Source organism: Cnephaeus nilssonii (assembly GCF_951640355.1).
Source record: "Cnephaeus nilssonii genome assembly, chromosome: 5".
NCBI classification, from domain to species: Eukaryota; Metazoa; Chordata; class Mammalia; order Chiroptera; family Vespertilionidae; genus Cnephaeus; species Cnephaeus nilssonii.
In genome coordinates, this window is record NC_137076.1 from 106,263,056 (window position 1) to 106,283,920 (window position 20,865).

The 20,865-nt window shown below is 46.7% G+C and overlaps 1 protein-coding gene across 3 annotated transcripts; it reads right to left on the reverse strand.

The window, feature by feature from the left end:
• Window positions 1–280: 280 nt before the first annotated feature.
• PMS2 (PMS1 homolog 2, mismatch repair system component) lies at window positions 281–20,849 on the reverse strand. 3 transcript variants are annotated; one of them, XM_079771490.1, is made up of 15 exons: window positions 20,783–20,849; window positions 18,484–18,623; window positions 17,515–17,601; window positions 15,929–16,031; window positions 14,633–14,816; window positions 14,339–14,506; window positions 13,834–13,931; window positions 12,481–12,580; window positions 12,026–12,110; window positions 9,929–10,084; window positions 8,241–9,081; window positions 6,269–6,436; window positions 4,155–4,255; window positions 3,808–3,977; window positions 281–1,025 (listed from the first exon to the last, which is right to left on the reverse strand). In XM_079771490.1, the coding sequence occupies exons 1-15, from the start codon at window positions 20,803–20,805 to the stop codon at window positions 882–884; spliced, it is 2,568 nt and encodes an 855-aa protein (XP_079627616.1). In that variant the 5' UTR covers window positions 20,806–20,849; the 3' UTR covers window positions 281–881. The 3 variants fall into 3 exon arrangements, with proteins under 3 accessions (XP_079627616.1, XP_079627615.1, XP_079627614.1); XM_079771489.1 differs by having other exon boundaries at window positions 14,378–14,506; window positions 18,879–20,832; XM_079771488.1 differs by having other exon boundaries at window positions 18,879–20,832.
• Between the last annotated feature and the right edge of the window lie 16 nt (window positions 20,850–20,865).

The window sequence follows — 20,865 nt, forward strand, 5'->3', positions numbered from 1 at the left end:
AATTCTACGTTTTGGAATGGAAGCCCTCTCTCCCAGGAAGCCTAGGTCTGGGTAGGGAGGGCGAGAGCAGGGGGGTGGCCTACATTGCCACTGTACACACCACCACTTGGACTCCACAGATGGCATTTTTAGCTGCATTTTTGGCAGAGTTCAAATGGGATGAGATTCCATGAAAAACTATTTGACAAAACACAGGGATTCTTCCATCTTCAGTACCACTCAGAGCCAGTAACTAGAATGTCTTGCAGCTCACACCCCAAGGAAACCACATCACATTAAATTATGGACAAATCCAAACCTTTTATTTCCCCTTGCCTACAACAGTACCTTGCTGCCCTGGCCACACCGGGGAAGATTTAAATATCATGACCCAGCTCTACTTGGTCCTTTCTCCCAGCCAGAGAGAGAATCCCCACTGGGTTTTCCAGATTATTCCTTTTTTAAAAATTTTTATGTACATCAGGGTTGAGAACTAGCGAGCCAAGAGGATCATAATTTTAAATATATGAAATTAAACCATTACCGACTTAATCATCATTAGGCTTAGCGTTGCAGCCTAAAAAATGCTGGGCCAGGGCAGAGGCCTGGATGGCTTCCAAAGTACTCTTCCCATTTTTGAAAAAACGTGCTCTTGCCTGTACACACACACACACACACAGGCACACACACACACACACACACAGAGACACACACAGGCACACACATATACACACGTAAATTCAGAACAAAAAACACTGCAGCAATATTCCACATGGTGCAAAAGGCTCTCAACATCATTTCTGAATGGCGCTGCTCCGTGCTGTTTTTTAAGTAGGCTAATTTTGAAACATAATGGCTAAACCCTGCCTCGCAGAACAGAAAAGTCCAGTCTACAAACAATGTCAGTTTTGAGAAATGACATCCAGGTTGGCGATGTGTCTCATGGTCGGCCTGCCGTGGGGACAGTTCCAGGGATGGTCCATCTCACCCATGTGGGTGATGAGTTTCTTCATCTCACTCGCGTTAAGGGCAGTTCCGATCATCACCTGAATACGAGACACAACAGTTTCAAGCGTTACTGGGTCTGTGTTAGAATAACAACTCTTCAGCCGAATTTTTCTCTAAAACAAAGCTGGACAAGGTTACAACTCAAAAACAACATTCCCTGAAAAGTCTTCCCCCAATCACTGCCTTCTAACCTCTCGGCGCCCGCCTTCCTGTAAAACCCAGCCGCTCCCTGGCTCCGTCCCCTTTCCTCAAGATGCCGCCACCTGCCCAGAAGCCAACCAGTCTCAACGGCGCCAGCACAACCTCTGTGCCAGCCACCCTCACCTGTCATCTCGGCAACTGCAGTGACCTCCTAACAGCCTCCCTGCTCCCCCTCACCTCACCCAGCACCCTCCACTCAGCCGCCAGTGACCCCTTTGTAAGGTGTCCGAGCTCTTGGCTCTTCACCTGAGTAACAGCGCAAGTGCATCACCCGATCTGGCCCTCACTGCCTTCATGCCTGCACTTGCAAGCACATACCTTCCCTCCCCCCACTCCAGCCACACTGGCAGTGCCGGCCTCAGGACCTAGGTACTGGCTGTGCCCTCTACCGGGAGACTCTCCCCCAATGTCGGCATGCCTCACTTCCCCGCTCCCTTCGGGCTTCTGCCCTATGCCCCTGCCTCCTCAGGGAACCAGATCTCCTCGTCTACCCCTCTGTAGCCCTCGCCCTGCCTTTCCTCCATAACCCATTCACTACCTGACAGATACAGGGAGATGGGCGATGCCACGCAAAGCAAGAAACGGAGGCCCTCAGGAACAAGGAGAGGTGGCGAGAGGTGACACAGTCCGAGAGGCAGGATATGGGCAGCACTCTGCCACGTTGGAGGGACACAGACAACAGACAAGTTAGCAGAAACAGGACAGCCATCTCAGGGGCGCTGTGCCCGAGTGCTGGGAAGAGGCCACGTCAGTCGATGCTCAGGGCCCAGGGGCAGAGGGAGCCAGGGATGTGCCGAAGGAATGTGAGGCAGGGAATCCAGGCAGAGGGACGGGTCAGCACTCAGGGCTGGAGGCGGGAAGGGGACCAGAGTGACTGGTCTGCAGACAAGAGCAGCGAACGGGGCTGGAAGGGCAGGATGGCCAGAGCCTGCACCCTCAGGCGGCAAGGAAAGCCAGGACAGTCAGCAGGCCGAGGTGTGCCGCCCGGAGGACAAGAGCTGCCGCTGAATGGACCTGCAGGTGGGCAGGAAGGAGCAGCCATTGGCTCCGATCTCTGAGTCACGTGAAGACATAGTTTTAAATGTCTGGCTCTCGGCACAGGCCAGTCCCAACTCTCTCACAAACTCCAGCGCGGGGTTGATGTTAGGTCTTCATCAAAGAAATCTCTGTGGCTGGAAGTCAGGCCCCGGGCCCTATTCCCTGCTCTAATTAAACTCTTCTCTGGTGTAATTTCATCCAACCCCATGGCTGTGAAGTACACCTAACATTTTATCTCCCGCACTGACATTTCCCCTGAGCTCGAGACTCATTCATAGGACTGTTCCAGACACCTCCACTTGCCATCTAGAGGAATCCCAAATATGACGCATCTAAACTGAGCCCTGAGTCCCACCCACGCCCCAAAGTAAAAAGCTGCTGCTTTCCCCACCGCCCTTGTTTCTGGCACCCCCTCGTCTGTTCTCAGCCAGGACACCCCTCCAGGCGCTCCCGACACACGCGGCACTCCCAGGTCTGACCAGCCGGACCCGATGTGGGGCCACGGATGCGGGGCTTCTCTCGTCCTCGTCCCCTGCTCAGTCACTCAGACCAGCCCCCAGCTTTGCTCAACCCCCGCAGCTTTCACACTCGCTGTTTCTTCTGTTTGGAAGGTTCTGACCCAAGGGGCTCCCTCTCATCTTCTAAGGGTCAGCTCAGATGTCATCTCATCCGACAGCCTTTCCCTGCTCTCCCACCTCTACTGCTCACCTCAATTTTCTGTGGGTACTCCCTATCCCAATACTGTTGTAATCTCCTTACTGAACTTTCTGGTACCTGAAGTTTGCTTTGCTGTCTATGTCTCCCCACTCAGCTGTAAGCTCCACAAGGACGAGGACCTCATGTGCACTGTGCCTCTGGGGGGGCCCCAGCACCTGGCACAGGGTGGGCCACACAGCGGGGGCTCCAGGGGTACGTGTTGAAGGAATGGCGTCCTGGCCTTTCCAATGATAGAGATTCCTTACGTTACCAGGACACCAGGCTAACGGTCAACCACTGCTCCCCTCTCCGGCACCTGCGCAGTGAGTTGATGTGCAAGGCTTCCCGGCGCCCTGTGAAGGACCTGTGTGACGCGCAGTGCTATGCAGGCGGGGCAGCAGCTCTCTGCCTACCAATGTTGCTAATATCCACAGGGCCCACAGACAGACAACATGCGTGGAGAGTCAAAGCAGACATGTGGAGCCGAAACCGGTTTGGCTCAGTGGATAGAGCGTCGGTCTGCGGACTGAAGGTCCCAGGTTCGATTCCGGTCAAGGGCATGTACATTGGTTGCGGGCACATCCCCGGTAGTGGGTGTGCAGGAGGCAGCTGGTCGATGTTTCTCTCTCATCGATGTTTCTAGCTCTCTATCCCTCTCCCTTCCTCTCTGTGAAAAATCAATAAAATATATTTAAAAATAAAAAAGCAGACATGTGGAGATGACATGTCAGGTTGACAGAGCGATGAGGCTCTATCTGTACAATGACCTGTGGCCGTCACGGCCGCACGCACAACGCTGACTGCTCAGCAGCTGAGCTGAGGACTTCTGGGGACTACGGAGGGCGCAGACCCCGGGGTCCTGGCCGATGAGCTTCCTTTACTCACAGACTTTCGACAGGCCCTGGAGGCAAACATCTGCCTGACGCGGGAAGGCCGGCACATAACTCCCGGGCTGTCACTCAGCATGAAGATCAGCTCGTCGATGTCCTGGGGTCCGAAGGTCCAATTTTTACTAGTTGGCAAGGAAATCAATTTAGCCCTTTCGGTGATGGGAGCTAAAAGAATAAAGTTTGGAGAAAAAATTCATTAGTTGAAAAATGTGTTTCGTCTGAGTGCTACCTGTCCTGAATATCTGACAGAGAGGGCAAGCATCTTCACTTCTTATAGAATACCTCAAAGATTGGTCCCAGCTCTAAAAGGGCACCGTTCTATAGTCTTAAGTAATAACTCACCACTTTCATCGATAACAAAATCAAAGCCATTCTTCCTGAAGATTTCCAGGTTTTCTATCAGGACGGCCTCATTGACAGCAGTTAGGTTGAGAGTCTGGGGTCTGAAAAACACAGGAGAGAGTCAAACCATATCCTCAAGTCAAACATTCAGGTATAACGCAGAAATGAAATTAAAACAATACTGTGAGTTCTTGAATCCATTTCAAAAAGCAACGTGAATAGTAACACTTTATTGAGCTGTGTAAGTTTCCTGTCACAAAACTTTCCGAGAATTTCCTTTTAATTTTTTTTAAGTTCATTTCAGAAGTTAGTAAGTTGCTTTTCATGAATCTGCCATCCCACCTGTCTTTTTCTGAGTCCTCTCCTTAAATAATATAACATTAAAAAAAAAAAAAAAGCTGTTTTTTTGTGTGTTTTTCCCCCTCCTCACAATAAAGACAATTGGAAAAGCTGGGGTAGGTCATTACAGGCACTTGAAAAGGGAGTAACATTTGTTCTGTACTCTACGCCTTCCTCTGCCTGAGCTGTTTCTCTCTCCACCTACCATCCGGCAATGCAGCCATCTCCTCCTGGGTTTACCGAGTCAGACAGACACTGGTAAAGGCAGGAGACAGAATGCGCAGACCCGGTAAGAAAGCGCAGACCCGGTCTCCGCCCTCGTGGAGTAACAGTCTAGTGGGGAAGAAAGGCATTGATCAAACAGTCAAATAAATTACAACGACACTGAGAATCAGGAAGAAGAGACACCCAGTGCCCTAGGAGCAGAAAGTGAGACTTGACCTGGAAAGAGGGGGTCAGGGAAGGATTCTCTAGGAAAATTTTACCAAGCAGCTTACTAAAGGTCCTTCCATTGCCATTCGCTTCTACTGAAAACACACAATTCGTGCATCCCACAGGAACTAGAGCACTCCCGATGTGATAAGGAAAACCTGTGCTTTCCCAGGCCAGTGACTGACTGAATGTTTCTTCACGTCGGGATCTGAGTTTATTCTGCTATGTATTTTAATTTCTCAAGTGAAAATCCATGCCCTCTTCTTATAATTCTGCTTAAGAAAAGACTTCTGGCCCAGCCAGTTTGGCTCAGTGGTTGAGCCTTGACCCACGTACCAGGAGATCACGGTTTGATTCCCGGTCAGGGCACATGCCTGGGTTGCAGGCTCAATCCCCAGTGAAGGGCCTGCAGGAGGCAGCTGATTAATGATTCTCATCATAGATGTTCTATCCCTCTCTCCCTCTCCTTTCTTCTCTCTGAAATCAATAAACATTTAAAAAGAAAGGAAAATACTTCTGGTTTACATGGTATACCATCACACCACCTATGGTCAGTTGCCAATATTCAATCTGGCAAAGAACAGGGAAATGCAGAATCTGCGGTGACTATCTAGCCATTGGAACAGTCTACGGTAGCAGAGGACTGACACACAGACAATGCTGCCTGAACACACACATTCCATGTGCTATAAACAGATGTACTACATACTAAAAATTGCCTTTCATCAGAAGGGTTTTCTGGCCAACCAATGACGGACATTTTCCAATGGCTAAAATGTTGGATACTTACAAGAACACAACTGTGTGACCTTGAGCAAGTTACTGAACCTCTCTATGTGCCTTAGTTTTCTCACCAGTGAAATGTTGATATGATAGTAACAGTGACTACCTCATAGTTTGTGAGAATTAAGTGAATTAATACACGTAAATTGCTTCAACAGTGCCTGGCATATAATAAGCACTCAGTAAATGGCAGGTATGACTATCATTATGTAAAAAGTATAAAAATCTGCCCTAGCTGGTTTGGCTCAGTGGATAGAGCATCAGCCTGTGGACTAAAGGGTCCCAGGGTTGTTCCAGTCAAGGGCATGTACCTTGGTTGCAGGCACATACCCAGTAGGGGGTGTGCAGGAGGCAGCTGATCGATGTTTCTAACTCTATTCCTCTCCCTTCATCTGTTAAAATCAATAAAATGTATTTTTTTTAAAAAAGTATAAAAATCTCCTGTAGGGCTGCTCATGGCAAATCTATGTGTAAATACATAGGCACACGTGTAAGCTATTAGATCTTACATGTGGGAGGGGCAACGACCCTGCAAATCCAGAACCCTGCCGGGCACCTGCCTGATGAGCCTCTGGCCTTGGAGCGCGGTGTGCTGCTGGAGCATCTCGAAGTTGTACTTCTCGTCCGTGGCGTGCTGGTCCACGATGAAGAGGTCCGCGTCCAGTTTGGTGATTATAAACCCCAAGTTAAACTGACCGATGACTTCCATCTCGGCAAACATGGTCTTACTGCATGGAGAAAACGTTAATTGTGAGACATTTTAAAAGGCTACTTTTCGGATGAAAAAAAATCAAGAACCACAATAACAGGTGATCAATAAGTGCTTGTTGAATAATGAAAATCTCTTTTTAAAACTGCAGTTAATTTCACTTTTCGAGGGCTGACAGAATGCAAAGATAAAGGATAAGCAGCTTTTATTTGGGGCACCCGACGTGTGCTCCCTCTCAAGCACACACCTGCTGTGACTGTGTGTGAGTGACGTGCACCTGAGAGAACCTGGTTCTCTTCACCGCATCCGAGTTCACAGTTCCGCCAGATCATGTGCAAAGAAGTTCACCCCAATTAACTACACACACCCCAATTAACTACACACTCCTGAAAGGAAATATTTCCTTGAAGACCTTTCTCAATGTAAGCTAGGCACTATGAATAGCAAAGGAATTACATAACATAAAAGTCTTGAAGAATTTATACTCTAGCCCAGCTGTGGCTCAGTGGTTGAACATCGACCTATGAACCAGGACCGTGGTCAGCAAACTGGCTCGCGAGCCACATGCGGCTTTTTGGCCCCTTGAGTGTGGCTCTTCCACAAAATACCACGGCCTGGGCGAGTCTGTTTTGAAGAAGTGGCGTTAGAAGAAGTTTAAGTTTAAAAAATTTGGCTCTCAAAAGAAATTTCAATCGTTGTACTGTTGATATTTGGCTCTGTGGACTAATGAGTTTGCCGACCACTGAACCAGGAGGTCACAGTTCGATTTTGAGTCAGGGAACATGACTGGGTTACGGGCTTGATCCCTGGGATGTGGGGGGGGGGGAGGTGCGGGAGGCAACCAATCAATGATTCTCTCTCCCTCTCCCTTCCTCTCTGGAATAAATACAAATATATTAAAACAAAAAGAATTTATATTATAAATTAGGCAAAGCCTATGTGGTCCACACGAAAAGTGCTACAAAAGTTCAGTGTCATTACACAGCTGCACTGTGTTCAGTCAACAGCAAGGCAAAGTTTAAAAAGACAAAAGTTAAGAATTTCAGAATTCAACATTTTAACAAGTCACGATGTTGTACATGATTACTGACAGAAAAAGGGGGCAGTGTTTTCTATTATCTGTATTATTAACATTTTTCTTTAAATTGACTCCTTTCCCTTAGCCTAATCCTGAGTGATCTTAAAACCACAGGTTTGACAATGTGTTCTACTTTTTCCTAATACACACTGAAATGGAAAACAGCAACATCCATCAAAAGTGCCATGAATTCCTTACAGGGGAAAAAAGTCGCTGTGGGCTGAAAACCTTGAGGAAGAGGAATGAAATCAGGATCAAGGCATCCACTGACTTGGACGGACAGACAGGACATGCATGCTAAGGCCATCCAAGAGGGAAATTCTTGTATGGTTTTTGGGCAGCAGAAAGAGTTCTTTATAGCAAATGTATCTGGTGGCTGTGCGAGGCAGTGAGAAGAAGTTGGTGAATGGAGAAAGCCTTGCCAGGGATGCACTGGTACGGATAATGGCCGCTTTGTGGAATCAAACTGGCTCCAAATTTAGAATCTTCTAGAGGGAGGGAGAAAGGGAGGAAAATGGGGCAAGTCTGACGTTCTGAGATACAAGTCTGTGGTGCAGGGAAGACCACCCTGACAGGCGGCAGGAGCCAGAGGACCAGGCGCCAGTGCCCAGGCAGAGCCACACCCAGGCCTGACCCAGAAGAGAGGCCATCACAGCAGAGCACGCAATACCCAGAGGAGCAAAAGCTGACTCTGGAAGGATCGGCCTTGGGCTCACGCACACCAATGAGCACAGACATTCTTTACCTTATCTCCTTCCTTAGCTCCTCTTCTGCTGCTTGATTTTCTCCAGGACAAATCTTTGCCCGGAACCTCCTGTAATTCTGCTCGCCCCTGCGCTGCTCTTGGTGGTGTAACCGCTTTACGCGTGTACTTAAAGACCTCAGGGAAAAGTCCAGGGGCACGATCTTCTTGTTAATTTTAACAGCGACGTCAACCTGAGACACCGGTATGTTCTGCGTATTAACCGACTTCTGAGGGGCGTCAGAACTCAAAGGAATTCCTTCCTTTTTAAAACGCTTGGTGTTTGAGAGGTTAGTTGGCTGAGGCCACATTCTAAATTTACATCCACTGTCTTCTTGTTCTAAATGGCATTCCATGTCTGAAAAACGATGCCCAGTTTCAGGCAGCTTCTCGCACGACTCCATCTTTTCTTGTGAAGACCCGTCTTCCGGGGAGCTGGCTGCTGGGTCGCTGCTGGAGTGACTGCCCATGTCCGGGGTGCTGAACCCCTCCTCTGAGCCTGCGGAGGTGCTGCCATGCCCTGAGTCCCTCTCCGCCTCCGCTGTGTCCTCATCTGGACTCAGGCCCCCTCCTGGAGGGCCGGCCCAGCCTGCGCCTGAGCGGGGCGCCTGGGTGCAGAGGGCGTCTGCGGGCCTGGAAGACGGCACGCTTCTCTTCTGTCTCGGAGAAACCTGCCTGTTCTGAGGCCTGTTCCCTGCCGAGTGACGCAGAGAAAAGGCCTCCCGCAGCCTGGAAATGGTCACCGCCCTTCTCTCTTCCCCGCGCGTCCCTAGCGAAGCGGGACTCCCCTGCTTCTCCGGCAGAGGCTTTTCCGTCTCTGCCCAGCGCGGTTTCAGTAAGTGGCCTAGGCAGAGAGGAACAGAGGAGAGTGTCAGGAGTAAGAGGAACAGCGCCACTAAAGAGGAGATACAAATTGAGAAAGCATGAAAACTGTCCGACATTAACCACAGAGAGAGACAAATGAAAACCTCTCCCGATGCCCAGGTCTGCTCACCAGAAGGGCAGAATGCAAACAAGCATTCACGTGGACAAGGATGGAATGGGATGCTCCCACATGGCTGGTGGCAATGAAGCGCTCTGGGAGTGTCCCCTAAACCTAAACGTGTGCTTGCCTGGGACCCAGCCCGCCTCCCCCGTCAGAAACGCTGGCCTATACTGACAAAGCCATGGACGAGGGTGTCCACCACAGCTTTGTTCATTATAGCCCCAAACTGGAAACTACCCAACTGTGAGGGCCTCCAAAAACTCCCTCCTCCCTCAAAGGGATGAGAAAACGGGCAAAAACTGTCAAAATCAACTTTCTCAGAACTCTGAAGATGAAAAGGCTTGTAAGAACACATCCCTGTGCACTAATGTGCACTAATGGTGACTTATGTTCTTTCTTTTTTATTTTAGAGAGAGAAAGAGAGAGAGAAATATCAATGTGTTGCTCTACACATTCATGCATTCATTGGTTGCCTCCTGTATGTGCCCTGACCAGGGATCAAACTCGCAACCTTGGCATATGGGGACAGCACTCCAACCAACCGAGCTACCTGGCCAGGGTGCCCCTGTTCTTTTTAAACAGGTTACTTTCTAGTGAGACACATCTTTTCTATCTAGAAGAGACTTTATTTCCTGTCAAAACAAACTAAGGAAAGTATCACAACAGCTATGTTTTAGAAGCTGTTGACATACTTGCAGTCTTTTACCTTCAATATCCAGCAGTGGCTGCTGACTGACGTTCAGTTTGCTGGCATCACTATCGAACATTCCTATCAAAGATGTCTTTAAAACTGCCAACAGAAGCTTCTCCTCTTGTAGGAAAATTTGCCTTTTATCTGGAGTGACATTGATATCAACACATCCTAAGGCAAAAAAAAGAAAAGACACTTACTGTGTTTAAATTCACCTATGACAACAGAAATTCCCCTACCTACTATTTTATTCACTTGTACTGACCAAATGTACTATTAAAGACATTACAGTGTCCAAATTATTATTCATAAACTATAAAATTAGGTCCTTCAAATAAACAAGGAAAAGATAATCAATTTTGTAAATAGAAAAAATATGCAAAGATTTGAATGAGTAAATTGCACAAGAAAAAGAATAAATAAGCACATGAAAATCCTATATAATAAAAGCCTAATATGCTAAGTGTCCAGTCGGCCGTTCAACCAATCAAAGCATAATATGTTAACAATATGCTAAGGCTGCTCAACTGCTCGCTATGACATGTACTGACCACTAGGGGGCAGACGCTCCAACCAGTAGGTTAGCTTGCTGCTGGGGTCCAGCCAATTGGGACTGAGCAAGATGGGTTGGACACACCCAGGAGCCCTCCCACAGTCCCTCCCCAGCTGGCCAACCTCCTGCATCCCTCCCCAGCCCCGATCGTGCACCAGTGGGGTCCCTACACCTGGCCTGCGCCCTCTCACAATCTGGGACCCCTTGGGGGATGTCAGAGAGCCAGTTTCAGCCCAACGGCGGAACAACCCGGGAGCGCCGCTCAGCCAGAAGCTGGGCTCATGGCTGGTGAGCGCAGTGGTGGTGGTGGGAGCTTCTCCCACCTCCACAGCAGTGCCACGGATATCTGACTGACGGCTTAGGCCTGCTCCCTGCCACTGCCACTGCTCTCGCCAGCCGTGAGCCTGGCTTCTGGTAGAGCGGGAGCCCTGGGGGGAGCTGGCCTAAGCCATCAGTAGGACATCCCCCGAGGGCTCCCTGACTGCAAGAGGGTGCAGGCCTGGCTGAGGGATCCCCCCACTCCCCAAGTGCACGAATTTCATGCACCAGGCCTCCAGTGTATAATAAAACTGCAAACTAAAGGAAGAAGTCACTTTATCACCTACCAAATTTGGTTAAAAAGTATAATACCTAATACATTGTTGGTAGATGTGTAAATTGGTACACCACAATCATTTCCACTAGTGCAGTCATTCTAATTCTAGGAATTTATCTAAAGGGAATATCAAATATATAGATAATGATTTAATTATAAGGACAGTATTTAAATTTCTAAAAACTGAACAAAAAAGTTTAAAATGAAGATATATCCATACACTGGAATATAATAAATATAGCTATTAAAATCATATTTCTGAATAATTTTTAATGACATAGTGAAGAAAATGTTTATATCTAAGGACAAAAAGTACTATACAAAATTAACCAAAATTCTTTTCTCACCCCAAAGTATAAGGATAGATATAGAGGTCATTACAAATTTTTAAGGTGTGCACATATGTATTTTCTAAGTACTTAGAAAAAATACTGGATAGCAATAAACCAGAATTTTAAAAATCGTAAGAAAAATACGAAATAAATTATTTTCTAAATCAGGGAGGACATTCTCCCTTGGTTGACATGAAAAAGGCACATTTTTCTAATACGATTAACACAATTTCAAGTAGAAAGCAGAAAAATCTGTATTAAAAATATAACAAATAAAAGTCTGTGAAATAAAATTGAAAGCCTGTAAAAAAAAAAAAATGGCCCTAGTCGATTTGGCTCAGTGGATAGAGCATCGGCCTGCGAGTGAAGGGTCCCAGGTTTGATTCTGGTCAAGGGCACATGCCTGAGTTGCAGGCTCCATTCTCATCCCCAATTCTCTCTCATCATTGATGTTTCTAACTCTCTCTCCCTCTCCTTTCCTCTCTGAAATCTATAAAAATATATTTTAAAATATACATGGCCATTAATGGTTACTATAAGAGTCTGTTTCCAGTCGTATCAGAGCTTTATACTTTCATTGTATTATTTCAGGAGTAAGTCACCGATTTTACTGAAATGTCAGTGGAACTTACCAGAATCAACAGCAATATTAAGAACAACAAATGGGTACTGATGTCGGTTATACATGTGATAGACCTCGTTCACAAGTCTGGAAACCTACAAACAAAACAAAGATTAGAAAAAAGTAAGTGTTCCCTTCTCCCAGGGTTCTAACAACATGCTATTCTAACCCACCACTAAAGGGATACATTTTTAACAGCTTTCGTGAGGTATAATTGGCCTGCAGTAAGTTACACGTACTTAAAGTATACAATCAAGATAATGAATACAGCCATCACCCAAAAAAGATTCCTTGTGCCCCTCCAGCATAGACCCCTAAGACTGAATCTTTTTCCAATCTAAAGATGCTCTTGAAAAAAATGCCAAACATTGCAGGTGCGGTTTAAATACTCATAAAACACATTCATATGGACATAGAAATGTATTTGTATGACTTAAAAACAATTTGCACACAAAAAAAGTATACCTTTGCTGGGTCACACGGCCGCCAATTGATAAAAAAGAATTGTCTGTCCGTTGAACTCCGTCCAACACCATGAGTACAGTGAGAGATGAAACCCGAGACACTGTTCAGTGTGAACAAGGGCAGGAGTCCAGAGTGAAAAGGATTAGAAACACGTAGGATATGGCACATTCTTAAAGTAGAAGAGAATTAAAAACATAACACCTGGTGCCTGCAACGAAGTACTAACATTTCAGTTAATGTGCACCTGTGTTCCATTCCAGTGAGTCCCAAGAAGGACACGGACCTTCTGGAAGGCTCGAACGCTCCGGTAGAGCAAATCCACCACAGGCAATGCCACGGGTTCAAAACGATTTGCTTCAGCTGTCCTCTCACCTTCCCTAGTAGATCCTGGGCCTCCACACAAGGAGTGGGTCTCACTGCAAACTCGCATTCCAGAACCTTCGTGCTATCCCCACCAGCTATCCAGGGAATCCGACTATTTGTCACCAGGATCTCTGCCCACATTGCCTGCCCTTTTAAAATCTGCTCTGTTAGCAAACGTGTATCTCCTGAGGTGCTGGTAAGGTGCTTACTCCACCTGAGATCCACCTCAGGAATACTTGCATTTCTGTGAGAATGATGCCTTAACGTAAATGAATCCCCCGTCTTTAATTCCAGGCAAAGGCCAAAGGCAAGTGGAGGGACAGTAAGCAATACAGGCCCCACAGGCCCCGTCCTGCTTATGGAAAATGTCTATTGTTCTTACATTGAAAGTAATGATGCTGGACTGGACTTCGGGTAAGGCATGAATTAAAGGAAACACAGCCTCCACTGCTCTCTGCCAGATCCCAATAAAGTAAAAACATTATACACAAAATAACTTTTTTAAACTTTTCTAATTGTTCACTAAACGTAACCTTTGCTACAAAGACTAACTCAATAGGAAACCCCTAAAACACACCAGTTACCCAGAACCGTGGTCGGCAAACTGCGGCTCGCGAGCCACATGCGGCTCCTTGGCCCCTTGAGTGTGGCTCTTCCACAAAATACCATGGCCTGGGCGAGTCTATGTTGAAGAAGTGGCGTTAGAAGAAGTTTAAGTTTAAAAAATTCGGCTCTCAAAAGAAATTTCAATCGTTGTACTGTTGATATTTGGCTCTGTTGACTAATGAGTTTGCCGACCACATACCCAGAATATTGTTAATACCCAGAATTAAGTAACTGACTCCTTCATCTACATCTCTTCTTCAGCAGTAACACTGCTTATAGGTTTATAATGGACAAAATAAACTAAAAGCCTTAAAAGCACCAGCTTTAAAAAGAAAAAAATCAAGGAAAAAATACTTGTCATTTTCCTGGAGGCAATCCACTCACCAAAACTGATTTTGCAGAGCATCTGAGCAGCTGAGCCCGAACTCTTCACAGACGCTGTCACTAGGGGGCAGCTGGACAAAAGGAATGAGGCTCTGCAACTAGAAGAAACCGGGATTCAGGGATTTCCGGACGGACCGCGGGGACCTAACTGCAGAAAGGAAGACCTGGGGGTTCTTGTGTTTCCTTTCCTAGTCAACTAACCACAGTAAGAGCAAACAGAATTTCGTCAGCTGCTTTTTGCACTAAATTTTCATTTTTCTCTAGAAAGATGAAACTTAGCTCCTGCTTATCCATAATCAACATATTGCCCATAATACTTGATATATTTTCAGACAGAGAGTAAAAGTAGTATTTTATTCTCTACAAGAGTGAAATAAAAACTCTCAGAATTCAACATTAATTTTTGTGACAGGTACCCAAGAATATCAGTTCTCCGATTTTATTCTCCATTCTGTCGTAAAGGACAATAGAAACCTGCCTTAATCGCTAGAGCAGTAAGATATACCTGTTTCTGCCCAAACACAGATCCAATATTGTCCCTTACGCTGGAGCTTCCGCTTGTGCCCACCACAGGCTGTCGTTTTCCTTGTCCCACCTGATTGGTGCAACTTATACGGATGCCCGAGGAAATGATACAGTACGCGTGGAGGACATGGACCATCTTGGCAAATTCCTGTTTAAAAAGCACAGGCATACGACTCAATAAGAGAACAAGAGGAGAGTGAAGCGTTCTAGCAGATCTTCTGTTGTGGGTGTTCATAACAGTCTCAATGCTTCTGGGGTCCTGAACTGACCGCACCTTTTTAATATTCCTTTGAAACTCCTTATGGCGCACAGGCAGTGTGTAAAACAGCTGCTGGACACTGACTGTCGTCCCTCTGGGCCGTGGGTATGGGGTTTTCTGGATAATTTTCCCATTGTGATCAAACACTAGTCGAGTCCCAACCTTCGCAGATGAGTGGCAGGTAGAAATGGTGACGTCACTGGAAGAGAATGCCAGGTGAGTCCTGGTCAGTCAGAAACTCACTGGTGTTGGACATCAGGACATCACACACTCACTTTCTCACTTCTGTTCTCTCAAGACTCTAAGAGATGATGAACCCTCTGAGATAATCAAGAGAGTTCAAATGGGTGAGGAATCATTATAAAATCTAAGGTATGACAGAGAGTTTTGAAAATGCTTTTTGTTGATTTATGGTAAAAATATGTTTTTCTTGATTTCAGAGAGAGGAAGGGAGAGGGAAAATGAGATAGAAACCGTGATGAGGGAATTATTGATCAGCTGCCTCCTGCATACCCCCTACTGGAGATTGAGCCTGCAACCCGGGCATGAGTCCTGACCGTAATCAAACCATGACCTCCTGGTTCATAGGTCGACGCTCAACCACTAAGCCACACCAGCCAGCTGTAAATGCTCTGTTTTGATAAGAACTTTGAAATTTGTTTTTTTGGTTAAACTGCAAACGAGTAAAAGATCTCAAAACTTATATATTCACAAATAAAAATTTCTTTCTGATTTGTTACTAGTGTTCTAACAAAAATTTTTAAAAGGATCCAAAAGATATTATAGTTCAAAAATTGAAATTAAAACCAATCGCATCTATAATTTATTATCTCTGTTATTTTAAAATTGAGAAGTTAGCCCTAGCTGGTTTGGCTCAGTGCATAGAGCATCAGCCTGTGGACAGAGGGGTCCCGGGTTCGATTCTGCTCAAGGGAACATACCCGGGTTGCGAGCACATGCAAGAGGCAGCCAATCAATGATTCTCTCTCATCATTGATGTTTCAATCTCTCTCTCCCTCTCCTTTCCTCTCTGACATCAATAAAAAATGTATGTTTTTTTTTAAATTGAGAAGTCACTGCTTGACCAAGGTAACAATTTTTTTACGATACTATTTGCTTCATTCATTCATTCATTGCTTACATTTCAGAGGCATTATCACTCAGATTGATAGTAAGATAAAACAGAATGCAGAAGTGAAAAGTTGAGACACTCAAGATGACGAGGTGTAAATAATAATGATTCTAATTATGCTTTTTAATTTTCAGAAAGATTTTTTACAGAATCGTTAGTAGATAAAAATATTGCATCACCTCAGTGCACAAAGTGAGCTCAGAGCTTCCCCCCGAAAGCCGAAAGTTTCAACCTGAGTTAGGTCAGCAAACTCTTGAATCTTAGAAGTGTGATGTTTCAGAGCTGGAAGAGAGGTACAAAATGCGGCTCAGGATATCTGAAGGGGTATAGCAATGAACATACACAATGCCCACCAAAGTAACTGGCTTTGAAAAGCTGTTTTAGTGTTTACTCAAAATCCTATCTAATAAAAGAGCAATATGCAAATTGACCGCACCTCCGCTACACCAACAAGCCAGGCCCACCAGCCAATCAGGAGCAAGTATGCAAATTAACCCAACCAAGATGGCTGCGGCCACAGAGAGAGCAGGAGGCTTGGGTTGCCCCCGGCAATGGAGGAAGCCAAGCTTTCCACCTGCCCTGGTGGGCCCAGGCCACCACTCAAGGCTACAAAGTTTCAATTATAGAAGATAAATAAATCGCAACAAAAATGGCAGCAGCCAGGGAGCTGGAGAGAGCAGGAGGCTTGAGTTGCCCCCAGCAATGGAGGAAGCCAAGCTTTCCACCTGCCCTGGCGGGCCCAGGCCTCCTCTCAAGGCTACAAAGTTTCAATTATAGAAGATAAATAAATCCCAACAAAAGTGGCTGCGGCCACCGAGCAAGCAAGAGGCTTGGCTCCGCTGAAGGCTACAAAGTTTCAATTATAGAAGATAAATAAATCTCAACAAAAATGGCTGTAGCCACAGAGCAAGAAGGAGGCTTGGCTCCGCTCAAGGCTACAAAGTTTCAATTATAGAAGATAAATAAATCCCAGATACCAGGGCTTCTGCTTGGGTCGCCGGGGGGCGTGGCCGGCATGCAAACCAGCACAGGCCCCTCCCCCAGGCCACCCCCATGCCCCAAGGGTACCCCCACCCTGATCCAGGACACCCTTCAGGGCAAACCAGCCAGCCTCCATGCGTGCACCAGGCCTCTATCCTATCTAATAAAAGGATAATATGCAAATTGACTGTCACTCCAACACACAAGATGGCTGCCCCCATGTGGTCAAAGATGACTGCCCCCATGTGGACACAAGATGGCCGCCACAAGATGGCCAGCAGGTGAGGGCAGTTGGGAGGGGCCAGGTCTGCAAGGGAGGGCAGTTGTAGGCGATCAGGCCAGCAGGGGAGGGCAGTTGGGAGGGACCAGGCCTGCAAGGGAGGGCAGTTGGGGGCGATCAAGCCTGCAGGGGAGGGCAGTTAGGGGTGACCAGGACGGCAGAGGAGGGAAGTTGGGGGCGACCAGGCCTGCAGGGAAGGGCAGTTGGGGGGACCCAGGCTTGCAGGGGAGGACAGTTAGGGGCAAACAGGGTGGCAGGGGAGCAGTTAGGTATCAGTTAGGCATCAATCAGGCTGGCAGGGGAGCGGTTAGGGGGTGATCAGGCTGGCAGGCAAAAGCAGTTAGGGGCAATCAGGAAGGCAGGCAGGCGAGCAGTTGGGAGCCAGCAGTCCTGGATTGTGAGAGGGATGTCCAACTGCCCGTTTAGGCCCGATCCTACCTGGCCTCTAGTTTTGAAATATTTTGCCCACATATTTTAAAACAGGGTTAGAAAAATTCAACTTACTTAAGCCTTCGAAGTTTTCTTCTTCTACCCCACATCCATTGTCTGAAACTTCAATGAGATCCACCCCATAGTCTTTAAGCCTTAGATCTAAGGACAAAATATTTATTTTTCAAAGAAGTGATCTATATAAAAGCCTCACAGTGACAGTATTTATAACATACATAGGAAAATTTGAGTCATAACTGCACTTATTTAAATGTACTATTGTCATTTTATTTTTTCAAGTCCTTCTTTGCTATTTACTAGTACTAATAAAATAGTTTTGTTTTGTTTTGTTTTTCTTTCCTTTCTCTCTTTAAAAAGAATAATTTTAACATACTCATTAAAGAAAACAGGCTTTGGCCTAGCTGGTTTGGCTCAGTGGATAGAGCATGGGCCTGCGGACTGAAAGGTCCCGGGGTTCAATTCCAGTCAAGGGCACATGCCTGGGTTGCAGGCTCGATCCCCAGTGTGGGGCATGCAGAAGGCAGCCGATCCATGATTCTCTCTCATCATTAATGTTTCTATCTCTCTCTCTCCCTTTCCTTTCCTCTCTAAAATCAATAAAAATATATTTTTTTTTAAAAAAGAAAGAAAACAGGCTTTGTAATCAGACTTCCTGGGGTCATATTTTACTAGCTTTATAACCTCAAAAAAAAAAAAAAAAAAGTAAATTCCTTGCGCCTTAACTTCCTCCTTTGTAAAATAAAGATAATAGTTACAATAGTAATAATTCCTGTCGTGTAAGATTATTCCAGATTAAATAAGGTATCACATCCATAGTTCTTAACACAATGTCTGCCTAGCACATAGCAAGAACACAATAAAAGTTAACTGCTATTATTATTACTACCTAGCACATAGTAATTTACTTTATTAACTAAATTTAAGTTAAGAATATAATTGAGTGTCTTATGACAGTAACAAATGTTACGTGAATAAAACAGCATAAACTGGATACTTCTTGTGGCTTAAGTCTCCCAAACTTACCAATATTAGTGGCACCGGCATCCACGCTATTTTCTACCAACTCCTTCACAGCAGCACTTAGACTCAGGACCACCTGCCCAGAACAAATCTGATGGACCGACCTCCGATCGATGGGTTTGATGACCTTAGCAAGTTCTGTACTAAAGAAACCAGTTACAAGAAACAAGGCAAGTATGCATTTATGTATTTTTCATCCCGGTTTCAACGGTGGGAAGTGATTCATCTCTGTTAATAGTTAACGGGGCTAACGTGTTCATTTGTTATTCAAACATATGCATTTATTACATTCATAAATATTAAATGTTGATCTAGCCCTATCCCGTTTGGCTCAGTGGATAGAGCATCCATCTGAGGACTCAAGGGTCCCAGGTTCTATTCCAGTCAAGGGCATGTACCTTGGTTGCGGACACATCCCAGTAGGAGGTGTGCAGGAGGCAGCTGATCGATGTTTCTCTCTCATCGATGTTTCCAGCTCTCTATCCCCCTCCCTTCCTCTCTGTAAAAAATCAATAAAATATATATTAAAAAAATGTTGTTCTACAATTCTTAAACATTTGTCAAAAAATCTTCTGACTAGATCAGTGATGGGCAACCTTTTGAGCTTGGTGTGTCAAACTTCGCCAAAAAACTGAGCATAACTCGGGTAGTGTGTCACTTTGAGGAAAAAACTAACTCCAAGACTCTAGTCGCAAACATTTCATCCTCAGGAGCAGCAAATGTTTCATCCTCGGCATGCGGCCGCTGACACGCGTGTCATAGGTTCGCCATCACTGAACTAGATACTACGAATGCAATAAATATTTAAAAATCTAATGATACTGGGATTTACATGGAGTAGACACATGTGCCCCTCAACCTATGGGTCAATGATTTCTTGCAAGGATGGGATCTTCTTTCTTGAGAAGAGAAAGCAACACTTCTCATACAATTTGCAAAACCAAGAGTATGATGGGAAATACAAAGTGCTTATGTCAAAACCAAAGCCCCCTGAGAGCCTGGGTGCCGGTTGTAAAACTGTTCCCAGAGCTGCCTTTGAATCCCTGCTCCGAGTCCAGGCTGCCAGCTGCTGCCTTAAAGGTCCTCAAAGTTCTGGCTCTCCCTGCTTTTTTTTTTTTTTAAATCCTCACCGGAGGACATTTTTCCATTGATTTTTCGAGAGAGTGGAAAGGAGAAGGAGAGAGAGCGACAGGGAAACATCAAAGTGAGAGACACATCAATCGGTTGCCTCCTGCATGCCCGGACCAGGGCTGGAAGCCTGCAACCGAGGTACATGCCCTTGAGGACGGGAATCGAACCCGGGACCCTTCGGTCCACAGGCCGATGCTCCATCCACTGAGCCAAACCAGCTAGGGCTGCACCTGCTTTCAGAATTTTCCAACCCTGTTTTGTCTCCACTTGCTCCCTACTCCAACCCATCCTCCATGCTACCACCACAGCTACTTTAGAAAGCACCAGTCTGGTCAAGTCATTTTTCTGCTGAAAAACTTAGCAGCGTCCCTCTGTCTGCTGTAGGAAGGTTAACACGGAGTCCTAACTGAACCCGTCTCCTTCGCTTGCTCCTTCTCTCCAGGCCTCCCCTGGTCACGTCCCCTACATGGTGCTCGCTGCTCCTGGTCTATTGGCTCTCTCGGTCCAGGCGGCTCCCCTCTCCCGCTCCCGCCTGGCAAGCCCCTGCTCATCCCAAGACCGCGTTCCATGTGCTCAGGAACTTCACGAGTCCTAGTAAACGGGGCGATAACGGGAGTCAGAGAGCACAGGAGCCCCAGGCCTCAGGTCCATTTCTGGTATTTACTTGGAGGGGCGGGGAGCAAAACACTTAAACGCGGCGAACTTGGGTTCAGGGACCTGACACTGAATGACAGAACCCGCCGAAGACTCGCCACCCCGAATTCGGCGGAGCTCACCAGCCAGTAATCGCATTCGCAAGCAGACAGAGAGGTTCTGCATTTTTTAAACGGCGGCCATGCAAATGAGCATATCCCTTGAAGCCTCCTCCAAATAACCTCAATTCTTTTCCACACACAAAAAAGAGAGAAACCTTCAGTACACTGGGACTTCAGGTTCATGGACGTGTGGCGGCGTCTGGGCTCAGCCGGCCCGGGAGAGGGCCGCTCCCCGCGCCGCCCCGGCCGCCCCGTGCTCCCGAAGTGGCAGCGGTGGGCGGAGCGCTGAGGAGCCCTCTCCGGGGCCCGCTCGCCTGCAGGATCCCCAAACGCCCTGGTCATGTCTCCCTCCCTTGCAGGAACGCCGTGCGCCTTCAAGAGGGCGACGGCGCGGGGACACTGCAAGCACCGCTCACCTCAGCCCTTCGGCTCGTTCCATGGGTGCAGAGCCTGACGCGCTCCCGGACTCGCGACAGTTCCTACCGCCGCTCCCACGGGT

Coding starts and splice junctions, on each gene's coding strand:
- PMS2 (XM_079771488.1), bottom strand. CDS start 18,943: ATGAGAGAGAAACATCGATCAGCTGCCTCCTGCACACCTCCTACTGGG. Junction 17,602..18,483: donor TGCCGGTGCCACTAATATTG/GTAAGTTTGGGA, acceptor TTTTGTCCTTAG/ATCTAAGGCTTAAAGACTAT. Junction 6,437..8,240: donor GAGCTAAGGAAGGAGATAAG/GTAAAGAATGTC, acceptor TTCTCCATGCAG/TAAGACCATGTTTGCCGAGA.